The sequence below is a fragment of the Argiope bruennichi genome, chromosome X1 (assembly GCF_947563725.1).
Source record: "Argiope bruennichi chromosome X1, qqArgBrue1.1, whole genome shotgun sequence".
Classification (NCBI taxonomy): Eukaryota; Metazoa; Arthropoda; class Arachnida; order Araneae; family Araneidae; genus Argiope; species Argiope bruennichi.
The window spans coordinates 107,087,497-107,113,979 of record NC_079162.1 but is presented as its reverse complement, the minus strand read 5'-3'; the positions used below and the strand labels follow the sequence as shown (position 1 = coordinate 107,113,979).

General features: G+C 28.5%; 1 protein-coding gene across 1 annotated transcript in view; it reads left to right on the top strand.

Annotated features, from left to right (window-relative positions):
* The window catches only part of LOC129958271 (roquin-1-like), a 116,855-nt gene that overhangs the window by 48,158 nt on the left and 42,214 nt on the right, over positions 1-26,483 (top strand). Inside the window, exons 11-15 of the mRNA XM_056070603.1 lie at positions 2,712-3,169; positions 9,057-9,197; positions 10,853-11,046; positions 15,915-16,159; positions 23,271-23,394. Of these exons, the coding sequence (XP_055926578.1) occupies positions 2,712-3,169; positions 9,057-9,197; positions 10,853-11,046; positions 15,915-16,159; positions 23,271-23,394 (1,162 nt within the window). The remainder of the gene's footprint in view (positions 1-2,711; positions 3,170-9,056; positions 9,198-10,852; positions 11,047-15,914; positions 16,160-23,270; positions 23,395-26,483) is intronic.

Here is a 26,483-nt window from a genome sequence, read left to right as displayed (position 1 = left end):
TATTTCTCTGTACCACATACAAGGTTGCCACGACATTGGAAAACACAAGGATTTTAAAAATCGCTCATAAAACTGGAAAATCTAGGGAAATTTGAAAATTTTCATAACAACGGCGAAAATAAGTATTTTTGGTTTTATTCTCCCATATAAAAAATGCCGATCTCTTAAGATTGCAAGAATAAAAGATCATAGTCATTGCTTCCGAGAACGAAGCAATACCGTTTATAAACGTGTAATGCGGAAACTCGCCCCTTTTTCTATTCTCTTCCTTTTATTCTATTTAGGTCAATCTAGTTTTGATTTGCGAGGCAGTTCTTTGTCCATGAGATTCCCAAATCGCAGCTGATAAACATTCGTGAGACTTCTGTAACGACATGAAATAATCGAATATTTTTCTCAGGTGGGAATAGCAACATTCAATCTATGGTAGCAGCGCGGTGTTGTTTAGTTTACTATACATGAGTTTATTGAATGCTTTATTTATTTGAGAAAGTGCGAGATTATTCAAAATAGATTAGAGATTTTTTTAAAGGACAATTAGCTGTTCAAAATCTGTATTCAGTACAAATTGGATGGATTTAAAAAAATCAATTCTGATTTTGCTCAATGAATTCGAGAAGTTCTAAGAACTGTGTATGATGTCATAAACTTTTATTTATTATTTTTTTTTTAATGTTCGATTTCAAAAGATTTGCTTCAGTATGCTAAATTAGCATGTGCGAGGTATTATGAAGCTTCAGAAAAGCAGAAGAAAGTTAATGAATGGAAAAAGTCCAACAAACGCAATTCAGTATTGCAAATGAAAATGTTGCAAAAGAAAATAATGAAGCTGATGGTTGAAAAATCTGCTGAAGTTGCAGAACTTGATGCGGAAATATATGAATTGATAAACATGAATTAAAAAGTTATCGTGTTTTGTTAGTTTTTTTTTGTTAAGTAAACATTAAATTATTTGTATCATAATAGCAAAAATGTTTTGTGTTTCATTTCTTTCGGGTGTTTTATTAAGTGTGACTTACATTTAAAGAGCATTATAGGTAATTTGTCCCTCTCCCCTTAATATATAAAATTTACCTTGCTAAATTTTAGATGATAAATAAAGATAATTTTGTTGTGTGTAAATATAAACCTTTTAATATGCTATTCTTTCGTTGCTTTTTCCATACGTTATAACCATATTGCATTATAACTAGTGCATGAGTGCTATTGTATTTTCTATATACGTATTGGGAAAACATAGGAATTTTCCCCCCAGATTTGAGTGGCAACCCTGTCCCAGTTTTAAAGTAGTTCTTATCGTTGCTTTTAAGTAGAGATTTACACTAATTTGTATAAAATTAATTTTTGTTATGTATTAGTAAATAGGCATTAAGTAGTGGTTTGTCTCATTGCTATGTCAGGTATTGTGAGATTGAATTATTGTTGCATAGTCACTTATAAAACTGAAACTTCGTTTTTCAGAAGAATGTTATATAATTTTTTTTTTTCATTGAAGCATAATCAACACATTTTTTTAGCTCATTTTATTTTTTCGAATTACTCAAATTTATCCTAATTCAAATGAAAGTAATCAAATATTATGTTTCCTTATTTGTGAAATTATTTCAATTTTATGGAAGTAAAATATGATCAGTGCTTAAGCAATGCCAACATTCAACTACCGCCGAATTTATTTATGTGGGATATAATAAAAAGGTTAATTAAACAAAAGAGATAGAGAACCCTTTAATCCCTTGCTTTTACTTGATAGGATGCATTTTTAGTGGATACTTCGTTGGAATATTAGTGTGGAGCTCTTCTAAAATTTGCTTCTGCCTTGAAAATGGTGTACTTAGCATATATCCCCTAACCTCCCACTGTGATTCAAAGTCTTGTATATAAACGAAATAAGGATTACGAAAACAAATTGCATTCATTCACGATTATTTAACCAGACGTTTCTTTGTCAGAACTTTAAAAAGAACATCAGTTTGTAAATAGTGAAAAACTCTTAAATTAGTATAACCATTAGATTTAACTAATAAATTACTGTTTGTAGGAATTTATAAATTCATATACATAAACACATTTGTTGAGTTTCAGATTGTTTGTATCTTGTATTTGTTGGTAAATTTTATGCAAAAGTAATTACATTTGAACATGTGAATGTTTAATGATGTGCCATCCTTTAGACATATATTAATATGTATGATTGGAATGTAACCTACCTTTTATGTTAATCATTGTGTGCAACTACTATCAGATTGATCGAGTTTTGTTAAATTTTTTGAATACAAGTTTTAAATTTTGTATACTTTGTCTTATTTTTGTATCTAAACTCTTTGCTTAGAAGAGTTAATTCAGTTCTGTAGATCTGTATGATTGCAATTTGTTTTTGTGTTCCCTCTTTTATGTGAAAATATATATGGCTAATTTTGTACCATTCTCTACATGTCAAATTTAGATAGTGTTTGACTAAAGTAACTTACGCATATTGTCAATATTCAATTTTTTAGAAATTTGATTTTAGCTGTTGATCCCGCTTTTATAGGTATTATTTTAGATTTTTTAAGAAATATAATATAGATGCTTTTCTGATATTGTATTGTCATTTTTGCTGCTTTGTGTACAAACATTCATTTTTAAAATTTTCATTTTTTATATATATTCCATATATATGGAAACTGTTACTAGTTTTTCACTTCTCTTGTGACATTTATTCAATATTTTAGCACCATCATGTGAAACAGAAGCAATATCTGAAAATTCTCCTAGCACTCATTTATGCAGTGTCCCAGTTGGCAATAGATCATTATCTGATCCTTCATCTCATCTAGATGCACATTCTTCAATACAAACATCTCATATGTTGAATCCAGAGTCACCTGCCTTTCAGCCTTTGACAAAAAAATCGCCTCAAGTTCTACCAGTGCAACCATCTTATCAAACAGTATCAACTACTATTCTTAGTGTCATCCCAACTGCCATAGCAGGCATACCTGCAGCTAATTTAAACTTGAGTAGTAATTGCCTTTCTCAACCATCAGTGCAAAGTTCACCTTGTCTTTCTACTTGTGATACTTCATTTTCTTCATCTATTTCTTGTTTACCGTCTGTTTGTCACATGAATGCTGTTCAGTCTAAAGATTTTGATCCATCAATACAGTCCAAGTCAGCGGTGAAAAATCAGGTAATAAACTTTAAATGTTTCTAAAGAAAGGTCTTATTATTACATCTGTGGTGTTGTATTTTTGTGATTTATTGTTTCTTTTTCTATTAAGCGTTATTTCAATTAAATGTTTAAAAATATTTTTTATAAAGCATAAAACTTTATTATTAGCTGTCAATGCAAAAAAAAAAAAAAAAAAAAGCAATAAAGATTTTAAATTTTAAAAAAGTGCAGTCAGTAAAAAGTGAAAAAGATTTTTGATATTGTCTCTCATGAGAGAGGCAATTTGGATTAAAATTGGACAATTATAGCCTCAAGGCCCTCTGTACAATCAATTTGTTTCTCCGCATGTGTCTACCACGAGTCGGGAACAATTCTCCCTCTTTTCCCTCTCTTGTGGTTTTCCAGGATTCTTTGATGTCTGTTCATTTTACCGAGAATTAGCGGGAAGTTCCGAACCGACGTCCACAGGCGGGGGTGGTTGAACAATGGGTCAGTTGGCAGATTTATGACCAAATCCGTAAGGCCACGGGTCGTCGGAAAGCGGTTTAATATTCTGCAGCTTACCAATACACTGTCTGCAGGCCATAGATTAGGACCTGCTACCTTACAGAAATATTTTAAGCATTAAATTTTAATAATCTAAACAAAAAATTGTTTTCAATATTTTTGCTCAATTTCATTTATATATTATTTTTAGTATTTTATGTTGTATTTATATTAATGGGTGACTGGGTAAAAAGCATTTAACTTAATTGAAATTTTTTTTATCTTGATATAGATTTTTTTTGTGTGTGTATTCAGTGTAATTCAACATTCCTTAAGCTGCCTTATCATCGGTGATGACCATGCTTTTCTATTTAAATAATATGTGTAGTGGCTTTACATTTATTTAGCCCTATACTTTATTCATTTTTATTTTTGTTCGCTTCTTCATCACACTTCTGAAAATTTTTTGCAGTATCAATCTTATGGTTCAAAGCATACCTACATAAAATGATGTCCAGACCAGTTGCCAGAACAATGCCTCCTCCACCTTTTTTTTTTGTAACTGCAATCTGCATATCTGCTTCTCTTGAAAATTTATGTCAGAGTTAAAATTGGAATTTGCTTTTAAATTTAAAGAATTATTTATAAAACCTTGTTGAATTCTTTATATGATTTATGTATTACAAACCGCCTTTGACAAACACTTGCTTCACTCATCAAATTAACTGAGTTTAATTTATTTTTGATTATATTTAATTTTAGAATTGCTAAAAACATTAATTGTGATATACAACAAGGTATAAATTGGAAATTGAAATAATTTGTAGAAAATTTATAAAAATATTTGAATTGCATTTTGATGACTAAGCAAAATAAAAATGTATTGAATATTTTGTAGTTAATGATTTAAGACTTTAAAAAGCGTTTGGTAGGATGACTTTCTAAAAGATGAGGATTTTAATTTTTGTAATTAGGATTAAATCCTGTATTATTGGATTATTGAATCATTTAGTCAAGCATGAATTTAATTTAAATTTAAATGATAGAATATTTCTTAATAACGAACTAAATATTTAAGTAAATCATAACTAATTTTGTTGAGACTTTTATCCTAAAATTAAGTGAAATTAGCTTCTTATGAAATATAAAAACTAAACATCTCCATAAAAAAAATCACAACAATCATCTAAATTATTTTTCTACATGAAAAAAAAAAATAAAAGCATTGAATACTAAATATAATTCTGAAATATAAATTATCGCATGCTCATAATAACACGTGTAGGGGAAAAGAAACTATAGTATCCATTAACTGAAATTTCTGTAAGTGTTAAGATCTTAGCAAAGAAATATCTGACTTTTATAACGATTTGTTGGATTTTAAAGTGGCGAATGTTTAATTTATCCTGATGATTGTTTTATTATTAGTTTGATTTACTCTAGTTACATAGGGTTTCCACAGCACCTGGAGAACCGAGAAAATACAGAGAATTTAAAAATCATCTAAAAAATCAGGAAAAATTTGAAAATTTCTACAAAAACCTGGAAAATACAAGTAATTTCAAGTTTCTGAGCCCCCCCCCCATTTAAAAAATGTCGATTTCTGAACATTGTAAAAATAAAAGACCGTAGCCATAGCATTAAAAATGAAACAAACGTGTAATCGCGGATACTCATCCCTATTTTACTCATTCTGTCCCCTTTTTTTCTGTATAAATCAGTCTTAATTTCGATTTCAGAGATCTTCCATGAGATTCCACGATTGCAGTTAATGATGATGCGAGAAACTACTATAACTGCGTAAGAAAATAGAATTCTGGCGGGAATAGCACCATTCAATTTGCAGAAGCAGTGCGGTGATGATTAGTCTACTATATTTCAGTTTATTAAATTGTTTATTATTTGAGAAACCTAGGGCTTATTCAGAGTGGGCTTTAAAAAATGAAAAACAAGCTGTTGAAGCTGAAAGTAGAGCTGTTCAAAATCCGTATTTAATACAGATTGGACGAATAAAAATATGAATCCTGATTTTGCTGCATGGGTTATGCCGCAAAATCCATTGGCTGTGTACTACTTGCTTTGTAAATAGATAATAAGGTTAAGTAAGATGGGAAAGCATGCGCACTTAGAAATGTCAAAAAAGGAAAACACAGTATTTATTGCCTGCCATTTCAAAAAAAAGTCATAATTGATATTGGACTTTGTATTTGAAAGGAATACAGAAGAAGATGATATGCCAAGTCCGAAACTGTCAAATTTGATACCAGAAAAAAAATATAACCCGATTTCGAACTTCTTAGTTGAAGAACAATCATTTAAAGCTAAACTTTTATGGGCATGAGCCCTTTTTGCGTCACAATTGGCTTTAATATATGGGAAATATGCTTTATATATCTGCTCGATAATATATCTGAAATGTTTTCACATATGTTCATTGTTAGTGAAATAGCCAAATAAATAAAAAAATAAAATTAAAAAAAGTTAAAAAACTTTATATTTTGCAAAAATGTTGTACATTATGTGTTATGGATTAGTTCCGTTTTTTTTTCAACAATCTCTTAAAAAATCTTTAAACAATAAATAATTTGTAATATGCTTTAATGAAATTTTGAGCCACATTCCTCAAAAGTACCAAATGGACCTTATTGTAAAATGTGCGAATCAACCAATAGTGTCCACTAAGTATTGGAATTCAATATTTTTAAGGCATACCACTGCTCAAGAATTGTTTGATAATTTCAAAGCAGTTATATTAAGTTTGGACTTGCAGTTACTTTTATAAATTAGTATGGATGAACCAAATGTAATTTTAAAATTTAAAAAATATATCAAAAAATAACTTCCATACGAAAATGACTGTAAAATTTTAGATCTGGACTACACATAATCCATTGAATGTTTCAGTGTCAACATAAATCTACTGAATAGAAAGTAGATGTTATTCTAAGAGCAGTGTATGGAATATTTAAAGATAGGCCACTAGATGTGTCGATTTCCTGGTAATTACTGGATCTTCTGAATTTTCATTGAAGTTTTGTTTTTCCCTCTGGGTAATAATTATGAATATTTTGCTAAAGTACTTTTAAAGTTTCTGACTACATAAGGAAATACATAGATTTCAATTTGAAAAAACCGTTTCTTAGATCTTGGAAAAAATAATTTTAGAAATTTTAAAATAGCGAACAAATATTTTTATGCGATTATATCACCGAAAGGAACTGAAATTTTACCTGCTTTTTAGTTAACTAAATTCTGTTTAATGTTTCAAAACAGTTGTTTGAAGATGTATATTCCATCCTCCAAAATATATTTGTCAAATCTGGTTGGTTTTGCAATGCACAATGGACAAACAAACAATAAATACATAAAATGGCTATAAAATTAAGCAAGAACGGCTTTTTCATCTCAGATGTATTGGATAAGGGTTTATCATAAAAATATTTAGGAAACAAATTTTGATATAATTTCGGAAATTTTTAATGAAATTTAGTCAAACTTGGCCAGAAAATTTGATAAATTATAACTATAGCCAGCTAAAAAATGATTTAAATTAAAAATTCGATGAAAATTTTTTTATGTAAAATTTCCATATTTTAGAAACAATATAAAGCGAATTCGCGCTCCATTGATTTCGTATGTAAAAAATTTTGGCTAAAATGTATACTAATCATTTAATCATCTCAAAAAAGCCCGCAAATATTCAGAAAAAGGATATACATTACTCATTAATCCATAGAAGTTAATAGTTGGTAATCGGCCCTTTACAAACCCTTGCTTGTAATAGTATTTCATTCCACGCTTTACTGTTTTTGAAAGTAGGAAAAACAGATTTTTCCGTACATAACCAAATGAAGACGATATTCTTTCAGTATGAATAAGGAGCTTATAATATTTGACTTCTAATTTTATAATGAAAAATCCTCAGACCACCTGGTTATGTTCCATTTTAAAGAAAATATTTTCCTCACTTTTGAGACATAAGTCTCTGGAAAGGACCATTTTTACTTTTCACAGGTTTTAGCTGTCAGATCTCTGTAACATAAAACTATTTATTATTTTGTTTTAAGAAATGAAGTCTTATAGTTGGTTCCTATGTTTTTAAAAAAGAATGACTTCTGATATGATTTCTCACACTTGATTGGAACCATTTTAATTTTTAAGACTCTGGGATATAAGAGTTTAAATAGACATGCATTTCTGTTAAATGTAACTAATTAATTCCTCTGTTTTGCACCCCATGGTAATGACATTCAAAACACTTGTCTTGTCCACTCCGTCCTAGTTACTCCGCTGCTTTTTTTGTCATGAGCAGAAATCTTTCTACAGCTGTTGTATTTGAATATTTATTGGTATATTATCTTATTTAAGAAATTATATATATTAGACAGTTGTTTTTAAGTTAATTGTGGGATTTTTTTCCCCTTAAGAAATGAAATTATAATTGGAAAACCGTTTTTCTTTAAATGAAGGTGTTTGAGTAGTGTTCTGTGTATCTTGATAAGTTATAGTGAGTGTATGTCTGTAGGCATGAATGCCTTCTATTGATGATTCTAAGTTGAAATTGCAATTGCACCATTCTTAACCTAATTGGAAATTCACCATTCTGTTAATTTAAAATCTATTTTCTGTTTTTTAACTTTAAATAATAGAATCTATCATTAGATTCAGTACTGTATTTAATCATACATACATAAAATGACTACAACAGGAACATACCCATTCACTTGCATTACTAATTTACAGTTGATTACAATTTTCATATAGCTAAGCTCAAAAACTGAATCAAAATTCTAGATGTCTGCCTATGCACTGGTTTTCAGGTCAACCACAGCTGAAAAGGAAAATATGTCTATACATTTAAAAAAAATATGTAAGATACTATACAGTCAAAACAAAATAATCATTAACCATTTTTCTTGTCAGAATTAAATATTAATAACTGGAAACTATAATCTGAACATTATTATGACATTTAATGAGAATATTAAGTAATTAAAGATGTGAATGCTTAAAGAGAACTGGGATTGATTTATGTATTTAGCACATATTTTTGTATTTCAATATATTTGGATATTATAAAAACAGTTTACTAAAAAATCAGATCCAGATGCAAAAAAAAAAAAAAAAAAAAAAAAGTTATTATTATTTGTGTCCTTTCTATACTTAAAACCTATTTGACACTGTTTTGTATGGAAGGATGAAAACTGCAGACATATTTCTTTTTCTCCTTTTCTTGAGATGGTTTGTTTCAAATTAATAGTCTTTAATAGAGATTCTTATGATATATAAACAGTATATAATTGTGTCAATTAAGCAAATTTAATTTGCTCTTGATACATGTTTTATTTTGAAATTGTTTATCCATGAAATAATCTTTCATTTACAAATCTTTTATCATTTTCAATCTTATTTTATGCAGCTGGAATGTCAGACCCTTGCAGCTCTTCAACAAAGAAAGAAGCATCTGTTAGCCCAGTTGGATAAAGTGAGACTTTCAAATGCTTCTGGTCCTGATCCCACAATAAATGGCAATATTTTACCCACGGATGTTGCAACATCAGTATGTTAATTCTTTTATAACCTGAGAATTATGATTGCTTTAAAAAATATTATTTATGAAAAATCCTATTTCTGTTTAATTTGTTCTAATAATTTGCTGTGATTACTGTATTGTACAGCTTAAAATAATTTAAGAAGCTGGAAAATGTTAATCATATGCATATTTGTGCTGTTGCTCAAATGTTTAGCAAAATTAATATGTTATGGCAATGATGCTTATGATATAGCTTAAACATCATTTCCTGAATATGAACATGTGTTTCACTGCATTCATATTGCTGCTTTTATTGCCAGGTTTTTTTTCTGATTTACTGCTTCTTAAAAGTAATTTTATGTATTTCTGTTTTTTAATCAAATATTTAATTTTTTAAATTAAAATTTAGTACTCTGATGGCTAGTATTATAAAATCTTACTTAATACTTCTAAAACTGCTTTGAAAGCTATGTTGTAGGAATATTTTAGGATGCATATTTCTCTTTAGTCTTATTTTGTGTTCTGTGTGTATTTTTGGATGTAAGTCATAGAAAAAAAAATGTTAAGAAGTTAAATCAATTTTAAATGATATGCTACTTTTCTCATATTTTTTCTTAGAAGAAAACTTTATTTTCTCTAGAATGAATTTTACAGTTGAATTAAATATGAAATGACATGCAACCTGTTAGAAGATCATATGTAGGTCACATTTCTTAGCTGTTGTCTCAGATTAGTGTTAGAAATTTGCAAGAATGATACAATTATCACAAAATGTCAGGCGAACAAATATTGAATTTTCGATTGCAACAAATTTTACGACTTCAAAATGAAAGTAACTTATCCTGCATTATAAAAGACTCACCATACTCGCTGTTTTTTTTTTTGTTGTGTGGGTGTGTGTTTGTGTGTGTTTCCTGTACATTTGATTTTTCTTGTTGCAAATGCTTTTAAAGACTGTAATTAAAAATTCAGTTTTCTTACAATGACATTTTTTATTCAGCTGGTACTTATTTGGGATCAGGAAAAAGATACTTATAATAATCGGATTTAGGATAAAGATAAGGATACCTTATAATTATAGGATAAGGTACTTATTTGGGATTCATTCACTTAAGTTGTCCATTTTTCAAGAGTCTGCTCTGTAATGAGTGACTCCATTGAGGTAGTTCTTCAAAGGCAGAAGAATGAGTAATGACAGAATCAATTTTTAGCAACTTTGAAAAGGATCCAAATATCCAGCATACAGAAATATTGCATGTACTTGGGCTTCTAAATAAGGTAAAGGGATGAGGTTGTATTGATTAGATAGCCCAACGATAAATGACAGAACAAACAGTTATCTGATTTGTATCTGCTGTTCACAGAAGTATAAAATTAGCTTCTGTATATTAAGCATGGATGACCTATATTCATCTACATCTTTTGGAATTTAAAAAAAACCATTCTTTTGATTTTTAATTTCTTTAACTGGCAACATCATTTTTGTGTGATTTGTGCAAGCACAATTTGTCATAAAGAATATCAGCAAAGCTAGATTTTATTTCTTTTTATTTTTTATTTAAAATTCATTTTTTTAATTAGATACTTCTTAAGTCAATTGTTTATGTAAATTTCGAAATTGTCCGTATTTTATTATAATGGTTATCATCTTTTATCATATTTTTTTTGTTTTGTTTTTTTAGTATTGTATATTGAAAACGATGGACGATGGTAATACAGTTTCCTACTATTCGCCTTGGACTTCAGCAAATGTATTTCCATATGGATCATCAACACACTGCACAAACAGTGATTACAGTAATTCTTTAAATTCATCTTGTAGTGAAGCAAATTCAATAGCTTCTACAGAAGACGTAGAGAATGGATTGTTGGAAATGTAAATATTTCTCTGCCATTCTTATAAATAAATTTTCTTTTGTATATTCAACATTTCTAATGTTTTCCGCCGCTAATTTTTGCTATACTTTTATCGTTCTAAAGCCATTTATGGCTTTTCTATACACTGATCAAGTTAACCATGAAAAGGAAAAAAAAAAAAAAAAAAAAATGTGTTGCCGTCCGAAAATTTTGAAATTTTTTCAGTGTAACCATAACCATGAAAGAACTCCATAGTTTTAAATCATCACAATCTTGAGTGCATATCTTCAAATAACAATATCTGAAGTTTCTTTCTGATTAGTTAATGGGTATTTATATTGGGGAAGTTTTCTTTTTATGACCACCTTATTTAAATCGTAAGCTGTGATTCGAATGATTAGTTACACTGATTTAAGTTCAGTTATATAGGGTTTCCAGGGCGGGTCATTAAAATTTTTGAAATATAATGAAAAAACACAACCAGTGTGATTAATAGGTTGTATACACATGGATTTTGCAGCCCAAATTTTTTTTTACTTGCCTCCTTTCGCAGGGGGGGGGGGTGTCCTCAAACGAGGACTCTGACCGTCTTGAGCAATCTCTGAGTATCTCTCGAAAAAAAAAAAAAAAAAAACTCTGAAAATCTTTTGAAATAATTGCGTAAATTTCTTATGACAACAGCAGTAATTGTGAATATTTTAGGTTTATAGACATTTTTATTCATTTTCGAGGTAATTTGAAACATATAAAGTATAAATATATAAAATATATATACTACAAGAATTATAAACTAAATCTTACAAATAATAAAAAAAAAAAAAATAACTATTACAATTTGATGCAAATTATAAAAACTAATTATAATTTAATTCAACGAAGAATATAAATTATCCCATTAAAATGCTAAAAATAAGTATTTGCAATTATATTTTATTAAATAAGTGTTAATTTTATTAATTAATAAAGTAAAAGTGTCAAATAAAAACAAAATTAAAAATATCTTATATTTTGGCATGAAAGCATGTGGAAGTATCTTTTCGTCTAAGACATAATGGAATTTTAATGCTCATTGTTCGTGTTTTGTGCACATTTTTTTGAAACTGAACAGCGAATACTTTCGAGGGCGACACTTGGCGAACATTTTTTTTATGTCATTAAAATCGTTTATGTCTTTCGCTGTATAATTTCTACATGCTGAATGCAATAATAATATTTATGAAAAAAAAAGTTTAAATGAAAAATTATGGCTATATAAAAATACTTACAGAAACAGTCAGCAAAAATAAATAAGCAGAACAAGATGGTGAAGCATAAGTAACAGTCTAGAGAAAAAGGCAAATCTTAAATGTGAAAGATTTTATGGCTTCAAACATGGATTTCTTATTGTCGAATCCGAAGATAAATTAATAAAACTCCCCCTTGAACACAGAATCAGCATCATACCCTTTGCAAAATATCAAATTACACCTTTCACACGAAGAGAGGTGAACGAATAAACATACGCCCTAGACGGAATCAGCCAATTTGTTTCGTACTTAATTTAAATTAATTTGAAGATTAAACAAAAATTATAATTTAAAACTTCATGGATATTGTAAGAAAAAGGGTAATTGAAATTGATAAAATTTCATTATTTAAGAAATGGAGGGAAAAAATCCAAAATTTGAGGCAAAAAAGCGGGATATTTTTAACGTAAAATTAATGCCATAAAACTGCTCATGCTGCCATCTATTTTTTAGAAAGGAGACTAAATGCTATTATTTCATCTATTTTTGGGATTTCAAAGCCAATAGTATTTTTTATAGAAAATTTTTAAATTGATGTCCTCTTTTGCGACCACCACCTTTGAAAAGGTTTACATAATCACAAATTATTAGCGTTTGATTTTTATTCTTGTAATATATATTCAAAAATAAATAAGAAATATGAAATTAAATATGATAATTCTTAATTAGATACATAGTTTTCAGTGATTATATTCTAGTAATAAGTTTTTGAATTTTATATAATTGTTCTACATATAAATCAGCATTTTACAAATGATATGTAAATTTCATCGGTTTTCTTTGTTTAGTGTTTAGTGATAAGGTGAGCATAACTTTCGAACGAGCATGTTCTTATAAGAACAGAAAATCATATTCAAGTAACGACCTTTTCAAACTCGAAGGTATGTAATTGGCAAGCCAATAATTTGGTTTAAATTTTTTTGTCATTCTCTAGCAGTAATGAGCTAACCAACTAGCAAATAAACGAATAAAAGTCTCGATGGTGTTTATTTTTGTTTTCATTTGCAATAAGTACAATTTTGGCTATTTAATCCCATGAGGCTTTTCTGGGCTGTTTCCCATTTATTCCAATGACACTTTTCATTATTGGCATTTTTTTTTTTTTTTTGTATCATTGTAGGATGCGTTTTGTCAATACAATTGACTTTTCCCTTTTCATATTGTAAAGTTATATATATATAATTAATGTTGATGTAGTAGTGTCCATTATCCCGGTTTTTATATAAATAAATTTTAGTCAAATTAATTTTATGTAAAAGGATTTCAACAATATACTATATAAAATATGCAAATTGTTTTTTTTTTTTTTTTTTTTTTTTTTTTTAAAGTTGCGATTTTAGCCGTGGATATTCATCTAATCGTAGTCTCGTTTTTAAGTGCTTCAAGGAGAACGAATGATAGCGAAAATTTATTAGTCCCAACTCCTTAAAAATCCATGAAGATAGGTAAAAAAAGTCTTCATTTGATTGTAGGAGCGAATGCAGAGTATATCTAAGCGATCTGAGAGATTCTGCACACTATGGAGGTTAAATAATTGCAAAATTTCTTCAGAATAGAATGTAAATATAACTAGACTGGTAATATTTGATATTCTTGAAAATATTGATTAAAGACATGTTGAATTTTGGTGTGTCAGGAAAAGGAAACTCTTTGAACTCTGATTGCCAATTAATATTTCAGGGTTGATTTTTATCCGGATTTATTAATTTTCATATAATTATTTGTTCCTTATTGGTATGTAATTTTTAAGGTGTTCTGGAATAGAATTAAGAATTAAATTTAAGAGCTTTATTTTTAAATACAATAAGGTGGTTATATAATGGTGAAAATTCGAACTTTTATTTTTAACCATTTCTTGTGATATTTGATTTGTTAAGCTAACAGAATGTTGCAGAAGAAATAAATATTCTGTTTTGCAGATTTAGTTTTCGTGTTACTAATAAATATCTATTGATAGATTAGAAGCTAAATCTCCAAAAGCTGTTGTCTGCTCTCTGTTTAGGGTGCTGTTTATAGCAGTGGAATAAATGTAAAAAAAAGTATTGAAGTTGAACATAAAAGAGCGGTATTTTTACTTGATCCTAACTTTTACTTATTTAAAAAGATTTTTTGAATTGCAAGTGTTTGACTGACACTACTTTTATACCTTGCAATTTTTCTAGTTAGCAAATTAAATAACTATACTCACTGCTTATTATTTATTTCCAAGTCTTCTGTGAATTTTCCTGTTGTCACATTTTAGATGCTTAGAAGTGCAGATTAAATTTATCAATTTGTTAGTGATTTTAAAATTGCTCTTTCATGGTTGGTTCTGTTTATATGAAGTATGATTAATGCTTATTTGGAGAGAATTTTTATACCGGATAGAAAAAATATAAAAGATTGTAGATATCCAGAACAAATTGATTAATAGGATGCATGGTCTGAAATGAAATGTAAGAGATCTAACTTGTTTGGAAATATCTATCACTAACATTATAGCATCATTCTTATTTTAAGTTATTGATAAGAGCACACACACTTGTGTGTCCTTTCTTATGTGTGCATACTTCATGTAGGAAGAAGCTGTCAACAAATGTGTGTCATGATAAATAATAAAAGCCAGTCTTATGAAGCTCTAGAAGTGTGCAACTGTTAATTATTATTTTAATACAGTGGTTTAGTAATAACGATATGCATTTCTGCAAATGCAAACAATAATAACAAAGAAAAAAGAGGGAGTTGGGTCTATATTGAGAGTGATTATTTTACCCCAAAATATCAGTTCATATTTATGAGCAGTTGCCTGCAGCCATCTTTCTTTCTGGCCGTGCGTAAGAATGGCAGTAATAGAACTGGCATTTAGAATTGATGGCAGATAAGTCAAGTGCATTCACACAAGTCTTCTTGGTGTATTTGACTTCATGACATGGCAGGTGCTGAAGAATGAAATATTACATTCGATTCATGTTCAACATTTTCAAGCACGGAGTATAATGGATTAGTATTTTGCATGTACTTTATGCTCTGGATCCTACCACAGAGTGTAATGTTTGTTATCTAGGTTGTGCAGCAAATGTTGAATTTCTCGATGCATTGAACACTTTTCGATGATGAATGCATCTTTGCATGTAATGGTATATTTGCACTTTGAGCAGTTATGAATGAAAATAAATCCACATGGATAGTAACAATGCTTCTTAGTCAACTGTTGAGCAAGAATCATCATTGAATACTTATAAAGGATATTACTACCAGATTTATTTAGATGACAAGATTGTTATCAAATAACGTATGTGTTCCATCATGATGGAATATTGATCCATTTTGGATGAGAAACTACAGCATAATTTGCACATGACTTGAACTCAAATGAAAATATTTTTTTAAAATTGAAGTCTATTTGCTTTCTTTTTAGCCAGATTGTTTTAAATCAGCTGAAGAGCTATATTTGCAAACAAAAAACAAAAACAGACAAAAAAAAAGCTTTCTGTCTCTCTCTCTCTCTCTCTCTCTCTTTTCTCTTTTACTATTCTTATTTGATTTGATTTGCAGCTTTTTCATGATAAAATTCAATAGATTTCTTAATTTGTCACTGTAATTTTTTTATTTTTTATTTCAGGGATTTCTCCAACTGTGCTCTATTTTGTCCATCAGAAAAAGATGAGTTTATTCCTTTTGACCCACCTTTAGTTTCTAAGTATGGTCCAATATCTAGATGTTCTAAAAGCTTAATACGTGGGCCAGCTCCAATTCAAGTGAATGCTGTCTCTCATATGGGAGAACTTACTAGTCCCACTTCGGCTGTGCGTCATCCTTTGCCATCTGCTTCTTTAGCTCCATCTTTTTATGCAACAAATGCATCAGGTTTGTATATTTTTTTATTTTTTTGTTGTTGTTTTCCTGTTTTAAAATTTTTTAAGCGTGTTGTATGGACCCTATATCTTTTTGAACTATCTGATTGGACTGATGAAAATTTTTGAAAATTCTAACTATAAAAAATCCTTGCTAAAACATTCGTAGTATTAAAATATAAAATAAAATCAATTCATGGCCTTGTGTAATTTTTTAAATTTAGATTTATATACATGTTTTTTTTTTATGCTAGTATATAAGCAAAGCAAAAACTAAGAAAACTAGACACTCAGCTTTATTCCAGCATCATTCATCATAGTCATATAAAAGGAATTAATGTCCTCTTAAATATTTTAGAATTAAAACTTTCATAAGCGTCCAGCTATATAATGAAATAAGAGGAAAATGTCTTACGGCAACCCCATTTTCCATATCAAATTTCAACAATATGTCAAAAGTTATTTGTGAACACCAGATTTCACTATTCTAGATCTATTCATTTAGAAATTATGACTTTGATTCTCTAATAAAATTTCAGTCCTCTGTTAAAATATGAATTAGAACTTTTATTCGCATCTTGAAAAATAATATAATTATGAACCTGAAATCTATTTATTATGGCAATATAAAATAATTACATTTTAAAGACATTTATCATGTAAAAACATTTTTTTAACATGCATTGTATTTTATGAAAGTTAGAACTAAAAATTGTTGAGTTGCCAGAAACAAAAGTTAGATCAATGACCGAAGCCGTGCAAAATTTTAGTTAATTCTTATGAATAGATTTTTTTGTAGTTTCTTTAGAAGGGGGCATTTAGAGTTGCATCCTCAAATTTCAAATTGTCTTCATCTTTTTTCTTTTAATTTGAGATTCAAATACTATTGATCATACATTTTTAGTATGAAATATTATTTTACACATTGTTGTTATTTAAGAATATATAAAGTGTTTGATGGTGACAAAACATAAAATCAACATAAAAAGTGCTCTGAAGTGCCATAATATTTTTTTATTAGTAATCACTGCACTTTAATCTGGTGGAGTATCTCTGTCTTTTACATTAATTAGAATTTTTACTTGTCAGTAGGGCTGGGCGATGACCGAACTTCATCATCACGATACATATATCCAACATATATCGATGTTTCTCAATATATCCTGATTTCACTATTTATTTATTGATTTTATAAATTATAAATAGAGACTTTAGCATACTGAATAATCAGAGCGACTGCAAATAAAAATCTTTTATTTTATTTAATGAGAATCGTTTTTCTTCAATCAACACAATTAAAAATAATTGTGTTAATTTACCTTGTCACAGCAATGTCTGCAATTTACAATTTATTACATTCCGTTTTTTGAATAATATAATAATTTGAAAATTTTTTCCTTCTTTACTGCTAATTTGAAAAAACGTAAATTTCATTCTTAAGGGGGGAGGGGACGAAAGAAAAAAAACTACATAATGATGCCTTTGACAGGTAAAATTAGTACCTGTTTTAATGAAACACAAATTTGAAATGTAAGCCTGTCTTCAAAAATTAATTCTGCATATGAATGACATAAATTTTTATTCTCTTTTTTAAAGGTATTGCTGACAGATTTAATTTAAACATACTCTAGAATTTTAACAATGGATAAATTAGCTAATTAATATTAAAGAGTCATTCACATAATTCACTGTTTCTAAAATCAAAAAGAGACAAAAAATAGTAATCCCGAAACAACTAAAACACGAATAACAAATATTGTGGCATTCAAGTTTATTTATCAAAAAATGATGTAATGCATTAAAAATTTTAGAAAAAGATTTTCATTCAGTTATGAAACCGCATGGTCAAATAAAAGAAAAATACGCCATTATATATTATCATTAATATAAACAGAGTGAAAAAAAAAATAGCCAACACTCAAAACACTGTGTGTCTGAATCTTAAAATCCTGTCCTTCAAAAAATTTAAGTCGGCGAAATGCGTGGTTTATTAAAATCAATCGAAAGTATTGAATATTTGAAAATGAAAAAAGTAAATGAATAAAAGAGGGGAAGAAAAGAAAATATTTTTAAATTGCTTGAAAATTTGGAAGAAAAACACAAAATAAATTCTCATAATATTAACTGAAATAAATCGGAATGGTAAACATTTTCCATTAACATTCATCTTTAACTTAAATACAAAATGAAACAGTTTCATAAGAAATATATTATAAAATTGGAAAAGAAAATTTTTAAAGATACAAAACTAGAAAAATTATACATTTTTAGAAATACAAAAGCGCATTCTACAGGAAAGTTTGTGGATTAAGAAGGTCGTAGAAAAAACATATTTTCTATTGATATACAAAACAATATCATGAAATCCGGTCGTAAATATTGCCAGGACTGCTTGTTGATAGTCATGAAAGTTTGATAGTTATTGGAAGTTCGATCAAGAAGGAACAGCACGGAGCAATCGAGCAAGTTCGATGAGCATAAAAATTTACATAGCTGTGAACCGTTCTATCATTAAAAATAATCTTAAATATAAAATTAAATGTTCTAGTAAAAATGTATTAAGAAATTGGGAAAGAACATTGTTTAGATATAAAACTCGAAAAATTATGCATTTTTAAAAATATAGAAGCACATACTACAGATAAACATGCGAATTAAATACAAATAATACAAAGATAAATAAAATTCCATTTTTGGCAGTAAAAATTTTAGTAAATTAAGACTTTTTTGAAATAAAGTCTTTAGAACAAGTTTTTTTCGAAAAAATAAAATAATAATAATAAAAAAAGAAGGTTGGATTTTCGTTTAAATCTAATTTTATAACGAATTTAGTTTTGTGTTTTACAATGTATGTACCTAAGAAAATTTTTGAAATGCATTACAAAATTTAGACTTATAAAAACTCGCATAAAAAGAGTGAAAAGAAAAATGCTTGGGAAATAATGATAATGTTTGAATAATTAGTTAAGCATATCTGCAGTGAATTTCAAATTGAAATAAGTGTGTTTTTAATGACAATAAAATTATTATTCTAGTTGGACCATGATATCTTAATTAATTAGATAATTGCTGTAAATTATATTGAAAATTAAATAATAATTCTTAAAGGTATAGAAAATTATTACAAAACTGCATTACCATTATTTCTGGAAGATACTTCGGTTATTTAAAATAAATAAATCATAAAAAAATTTGCTTGAATTGTAAATATATTAAAATAAAAGATAATTCTTTTATTATATTTAAATAAAAATATTTTTTTAGTGTACTTCAATTTAGGGAACAAAAGACAATGTGTTTCAAAATACATGCTTAAAACAAGCATTATTTATAACAATTTTATATATTAAAATATTGCAGTATTTATAGAAATGTTAACGAAAATTATGAACTAAAATGGAGAGCAACAAAAATCAACACTAATCGAAACGAAACCAAAAATTAATTTTGTGTATCTATTTACTTAATTGCGATGCATCATGAACCATCCTTCATGGTCTGATATCGAAAAATCAATAATTGGTATGGCTCTACTTGTCAGGCCAAAAAATGTCACTCACAGAATATCAAAAATCAAACGAACAATTAGAATCAGTCACCCTCGTAAAATCTTTGCAGAATTGTAACTATGTAATTTTAGAATATGCTGATAAGTAGACCAAACAAATATGCCTTATTTGTAAACAACATTGTATATTAACATAAACGAAATTAATTTCAATCATTAAAATATCATTAGGTTATGCATTTGGTTTTATTATTTTTAAATGCTTGGTTTTATCATTTTTAAATATTATTTAAAATGCTTATATTGAATCCAAACACTCACGAAAAACGAACAGTTTAAAATAATTTTAATTATTGACGAAATTTTGATTAACATTTCATATTATTTCTTTTTTTTGTTAGTATAAAATCATGCATTCCTTACTTTGCATTTTATTGAGGCACCAAAGAGGATCAAATCTAAGAATAATGAATTCCAAATTTCTTGAATGACAAAATGGGTAAACTTTTTAGGAAAAGAGATTTGTGACAGTTTTTTATACAGAAATATTTATTATTAAATAAGGCATAAAATTTCGAACGGAATTCATTATTATTATTATTATTATTATTATTATTTATTTTAAGTAGATTTTAAATTTCTAAATAATTATGGTTATTTTTCATTCGATCTCATTTCACTGAAAAATCGAGAATTCTGCGAATTATATCGTTGTTCTTACATCTTGATGAAATAAAGTTTAAACTGTTAAAAATTAATGACAAATTAAACATACCTATTCTTGGATTCCAAAGTATAATGTTGTGTTTATTGGTAAACTACATTTAGATGTATTTCCACGATTTTTAGTTCTTATTTATCAATTTTATTACTCCAATTATTGTATTTAGTTGATTCTTTCTTTTTATTTTGAACCGATATAATTAAATGCATTTAATTGCATTAAATCAAAAATGTTTCTATATAAGTTTTCGATTATTTAGCCAGCTATTTTTTAAAAACATCCTATTTAATGATTATTCCAATAATTATGTATATAATATAATTATTTCTGTACCTATAATTAGTATAATTTCATATTATTTCAAATTTCTTTTCATAACTGAAGCAGCAAAATGCATGGTGAATCTAGCTTAACTATTAAAAAAAAAACATGATGATGAAAATTAAAGATATATAAACATATGAATGAGTATTTAAAGTTATGTTCTGCGATTAGTGTTCTATATTCGTAATATTTATATATCTGTATTAGGAAAATTTTCGCAATTAAAGGGAACTTGTATGAAACACTGAAGTTGCCTGTAAAACACGGATGAAATCTTTTTTGCATTTATCAATAAGGGAAAAGCAATGTCATTATTTAAATGCTTATAAAACAAGGTGTGTATTGTTTTATTAGTATTTTAATAAATGAATACTGAGCAAGGATAAAAGAAACACCATGCACTGATATGGAAACACTAAAATGAAGCAAGAAAAAGATTACTTTAAAAATTAGTAATCTCTTTATTCACAAGCAGTTAGTCTTAACACTAATATCAATATGTCATAAAACAACAAAAATCTATTTTAGCTTACTTCTTTGCCTCACACAACAGAACTTAAATATAAACTTTAGGACTTTAAGCATAAAGACAATTCACACTCAAAAAAGAAATATGTGAATAAAACTTTTAGTGCTCTTGGTTTTCTTTTTCTAATTAGGAATCAAAATGCCTTTAGAAAATTTCAAATCTGTAATGCTTTGCCATGCATGAAGAAGTAATTGATTGTAACATCAAAATTATAACTTTAAGGATGCATTTAAAGTTTTGCAAAGATTAGAAAATATTTTTACCAACGTTCGGATAAACAGGGAGCTTAAGTATTTAAATAGGTAGACAACTTTCAAATACATAATCTCAGATAGCTCCTTTTGTTTTCATGGTATAGTAGCCAAAATTTGTTAATCTTACGATTTTTCCTAGAGAAATCTATTCATGATTTAAAATAAAAGGGTGTTCTTTAAATTTTTTTAATTGGGCAAATAAATATATATAAACTATTTCTTATGAACATTTTATGTACAAAATGTTTTAATAGACTTTATTACATTTATATTTTTAATTTTATTTTTTGTTAGGATGAATCAAAGCTTGAATGAACCTAGATGAGTCCAGTAGTGGCTGATCCACTAGAGCTATAGAACTGCAGCACCTCTGAAATTATTATCTTTTAAGTTTAATTTTCTTCTTTTTTTAATCGAATTTCTTTATTTTTCCACTTTGAGAGTTCGATTCTCTTGTCATAATTTTTCGCTCTGAGAGCTCGATGATCAACGGAAAGGAGAAAAAAAAAATTTAAAATTCTAATAAGAAGAAAAAAAAAAAAAAAAAAAAAAAAAAGAGAAAAAATCAGATTGGTACGAATTTATCAGACGCAGTCCATGAAAGTCCTCTGCGCACAGAATTTATTGATTGATTTGAAGCCTAATGCGTCCTGTTTCTTCCTTTGAATTTAGAGGCTCTGAAATCGCAGTCCGAACAGACCCGCGTTTAGTGTTGATCACGATTTCTTCACTCCCATTCAAATCTCCTTCCGATTTCATTGCCTTGACAGAAGCAATTTTATTTTTTCTTGTATATTTCTTTTCTTTGTCAGAGGTTAGTTACTCTTCGACGAAAAATAGGTTTGTCTGCTATTATTTGAAATATATTCAGATGGATTTTTTTTATGAGAGATACATTACTATTACTCATTTCAAGCAAAAAACAACGAATGCTCTGAGCTAACGAATAGCCTCTTGAGAAGGGGATTTGTATTTCTACAACAGTACATAAAGATTTGTTAGCGGTGGTTATGAAAATCGTCTTTGGTATAGTTAATATGTTGTGTAATGTCATTAAAAATCCGTGAAAACTGCTTTAAAAGGGCTTTTAAAAAATTCAGGAACTTATTTTTCTATCTGAGGGAGAAAAAAAAGTTTTTAGCTTTGCCGAATTATGTGAATGGTGTTATGCCAATGAGTCCAGAGATTAGCGTAAATATTTTTCTCTCAGTTTAGCGAAATGGTTAAGCTGTGTGGAAAATCCACTCGTTTCCTGTTTCAACTTTTTTACAGTTTCCTGAGAAAATGTATGTTTAATTCATTGTGAAATTTCAATGTTAATATATTGAAGGCTTGCAGAAATAAAAGCAGTACACATTACTGAAAAATTGCAAATAGCATCAACATCAGCCCATTTAAAATATCGTTTATTTTTGGAGGGACAGAGGATTTGAAAATTTCTGCCAATGACACAAAGAAAAGGAAGTTAGAATCTGATTTTTTAATCTTTTTATGGAAGAGGAAATTTTTCGCGTTTATTTAAACTGTTGAATTAAATTGAAATAAAACTATTGAATCTTTGAAGAGAATTACAAGTAAGTTATTCAACAAGCCTGTGGCTTTTCTCTTCTGAAAAGCAGAAGTGCAATTAGATTGTACTTCTGTCCCCTCCCTCCATTTTTTTTTATCTTCAGATGTCCAGATTTCCCATAATTTAATTATTATAAATCATTCATCGTTCTTCATTTATGTTATAATTTTTATTTATTTTATGCAAACTAAATAATACTTTCTCTTCTATAACAGGTTTTACAGTCCCAGTTGCTATTATCCCAGAACAATATTTGCCTGTTGTTAAATCTGCTTCTGTTGTTGTTCCAGTGGCTGTGGACTGTTCTGTTTGCCTTCCCAATGAAGCTGAATTACTAAGGTAAACAATAGCTTTCAATTGTATAGCGAACTAAGTAAAATATTTTTTGAGAAATATTATGAAATAGCCTGAAACTAAATATACTAGTGTAATGATATAAATGTTGATTTTCAAAGCCAATGTTTGTTGGGTACTTTTGCTGTTCTGAATTGTTTTAAAGAAGAAGTGTTTTGCAAATGTCTTTTGAGATCATTTTAACGTGACCGTAGGTATATGCATTCAAAAGCTTATAAATACTCCTGCATTTTAGGAATATTAAACAAGAGCAGCATGATAGTACAATGATAGATTAAAATTTTTAGTCCTTTTTTTCTTAATCAGTCTTTCAAAGATCTACTTTGTATATAGGGGTGATTCATGCAGATTTGGCATCCACATTACTAATAGTACAATAACTCAGATGAAGTGTATAGCTAATTGTTTACAATGTAACCTCAAATCTTTTTAGAAATCAGGAAATTTAATACTGTTTAAATATTATGTAAAATTTAATCAATGAATATAGCAACCAAATAGATTAAGGAATTTATAAAAATATTTATTTTTTGTCTGAATTTCTTGGTTTTTTATTGTTGTTCATTCCTGTGCCTTGCAGTAACATAAAATATACGAAATGCTGATGTGTATGTGTAAAAATAGTTTCGTATTTGGTGGGGGTTTTTTTCAGATATTTTTTATAGGAACTTTAAAATATAAGGTTGGGGGAAAAGAATTCCATTATTTTTTCTGTAGATGAGCTATAGTGATCGATGTCTCGTAAAGTGTCGATCAAACAAGATTTCAGGTTTATACTCTTTGAAAAGGCGACATTTCGCACTAAAAAAAAATTTCTTTTGCTGTTTTTTGTTTGTTTGGTCCATTTTAAGTTACAGGATGTTAAAAATGGAAGTCAACTACAATTTTCTTTGATAAAGGCGAAAATGCAAGCCAGGTGACTGAAATTGTGAATGGTGTTTATGGTCCCGATACTAGCCCGCACCTAGCCTATTACGGGCAATTTTGGTTTCGTCGATTCCGTTCAGGTATTTTTGAAGGTAAAATGCATCTCGCACAGGTTGGCTCGTCGTCGAAAATGTCGATAAATCACAGAAATGTTCATAGTTGACCGGCATGCTAGCAGTCGTAGCACCTTTAAAGAGCTAAAAATTGACCATGAAACAGATTTAAACCATTTGCACAAACCTGGATTCAAAAAGAAGCTTGACGTTTAGGTACCACACCAATTAACACACACACACACACAAAAACACGATGGGTCGAATTTCCATCTGCGAAGCCTTGGCCAAACCTAATGAAATCGACCCATTTCTTAAATGGATAGTGACTGCGAATGAGAAATAAGTCACATACGACAACATTGTGCAAAAACTATCGTAATCAAAGCGCGGTGAAGCAGCTCAAAGGGTGGCCAAACCAGGACTAACAGCCAGAAAGTTTTTGCTCTGCATTTAATGGGACTGGAAAGAGTTTCTTCCATCTGGGCAAACACTAAATTCGGATCTTCACTGTCAACAACTGGACCGTTTGAAGCTAGCGATTGACCGGAAACGGCCATAATTGGTCCACAGGAGAGGTGAAGTGTTCCATCAGGACAAATTTTAACCACTCACGTCTATAGTAACTCGCCAGAAATTCCTGGAGCTTGGTTGGGAAGATTTGATGCATCTACCATATGGTCCGGACATGGCACCTGGAAATTACCATATTTCTCTTGCATTGCAAAACTTCCTTAGTGATAAGAAATTGGCATCAAAAGAAGAGTGTGAAAATCGATTGCTAGAGTTTTTCGCCAATAGGTACCGAGACTTTTATAAGGGAGGCATTATGAAGCTACCTTTAAATGGGCAACAAATTATGGAACAAAACGGTGCATATTTGACCAAAATTAGTAATCCGTAACATGTTAAATAAAGTCTTGAAGTTTAAGAAAAAATAATAGATCCCCCCCCCCCAACCTGATATATAATCTAGGTTTTAAATTTGTGAACATCCACCTTTCAAAATAATTCTGTTAATTCTACGGAATTTTTTGTAAATTAAATATTTGAATAAAACCAATTATTATTTGGAAGTATATATATACTACCAAATAATATTTGGATATTTACAAGTATTTACTAGTATATATGAGTATTCATTCATCAACCTATTGGATTAAAAATCTATAAAATACTTTTTACTTTGTGATTATAAATAATTTGCTTACATGATTTACTATAAAAATTTAAATGAAGTATTTGAAGTAATGTAAGTAACTTAAGTAAATGAAAAATATATGAAAGGAAAGCTTTGCCTTTAACTCTGTTTGTTCCAAAAAATTAAAAGAAAATGTTTATGTATTTTGATTATATACTGGGGTGAGGAAGAAACTCCATCCTTCTATTGGATTATAATAGCCCACGCCCTGGAAGTATCTGCTTCTCCATATTGAACTTGATTTCTTTTTCACATGGTAATTAAAAAAAATAATCAATGAGAAAGATTTGAAATTAATGCTACCTCTTGGTGGCGTTTATGAACGTCATGCTGCCATTTAAGGAATGAGAAACGGAAGTCTTTTTATAATTACCACATCTTAACTTCAATTTTGAAACATATAAAATTTCGAAGTGTCAGGAGCATCATATTAACTTCTGATAGTTCTGAAAGGAAAATCTACCTCGCATGTGTTGGATTTAATACAAGGCTGTATATTGTATTTCATTCCTGCATGATAATTTTCAGATATGTGTGTATGTGTATAATAATTTCAGTTTTTCTGCATTCTTAAAATAAATATTTTCTTTTCACTTGAATTTCAGTTTTACTTCTGAATTGCGCAAGTTTTATCAATGGTAACTTGACTAAAATTTAGGAGAAATTTACTTTTGAAATATGTGAAGTCTGGCTCTCCAAAGCCTACTTTACCTTTTTCCTGTTTTTTTCCCATCCTATTTGAACTGCATTACTGCTTAGACATCGATTTAGCAAAGAATGTTTTAAGGAATTTAAAAATGAAGCATTTTTTATAATATAATGAAGACAAACATGTCAGTTAAAGAAGTCATCGCCTGCTTTCTTTTACCAGCAAAATAATATTATACACATAT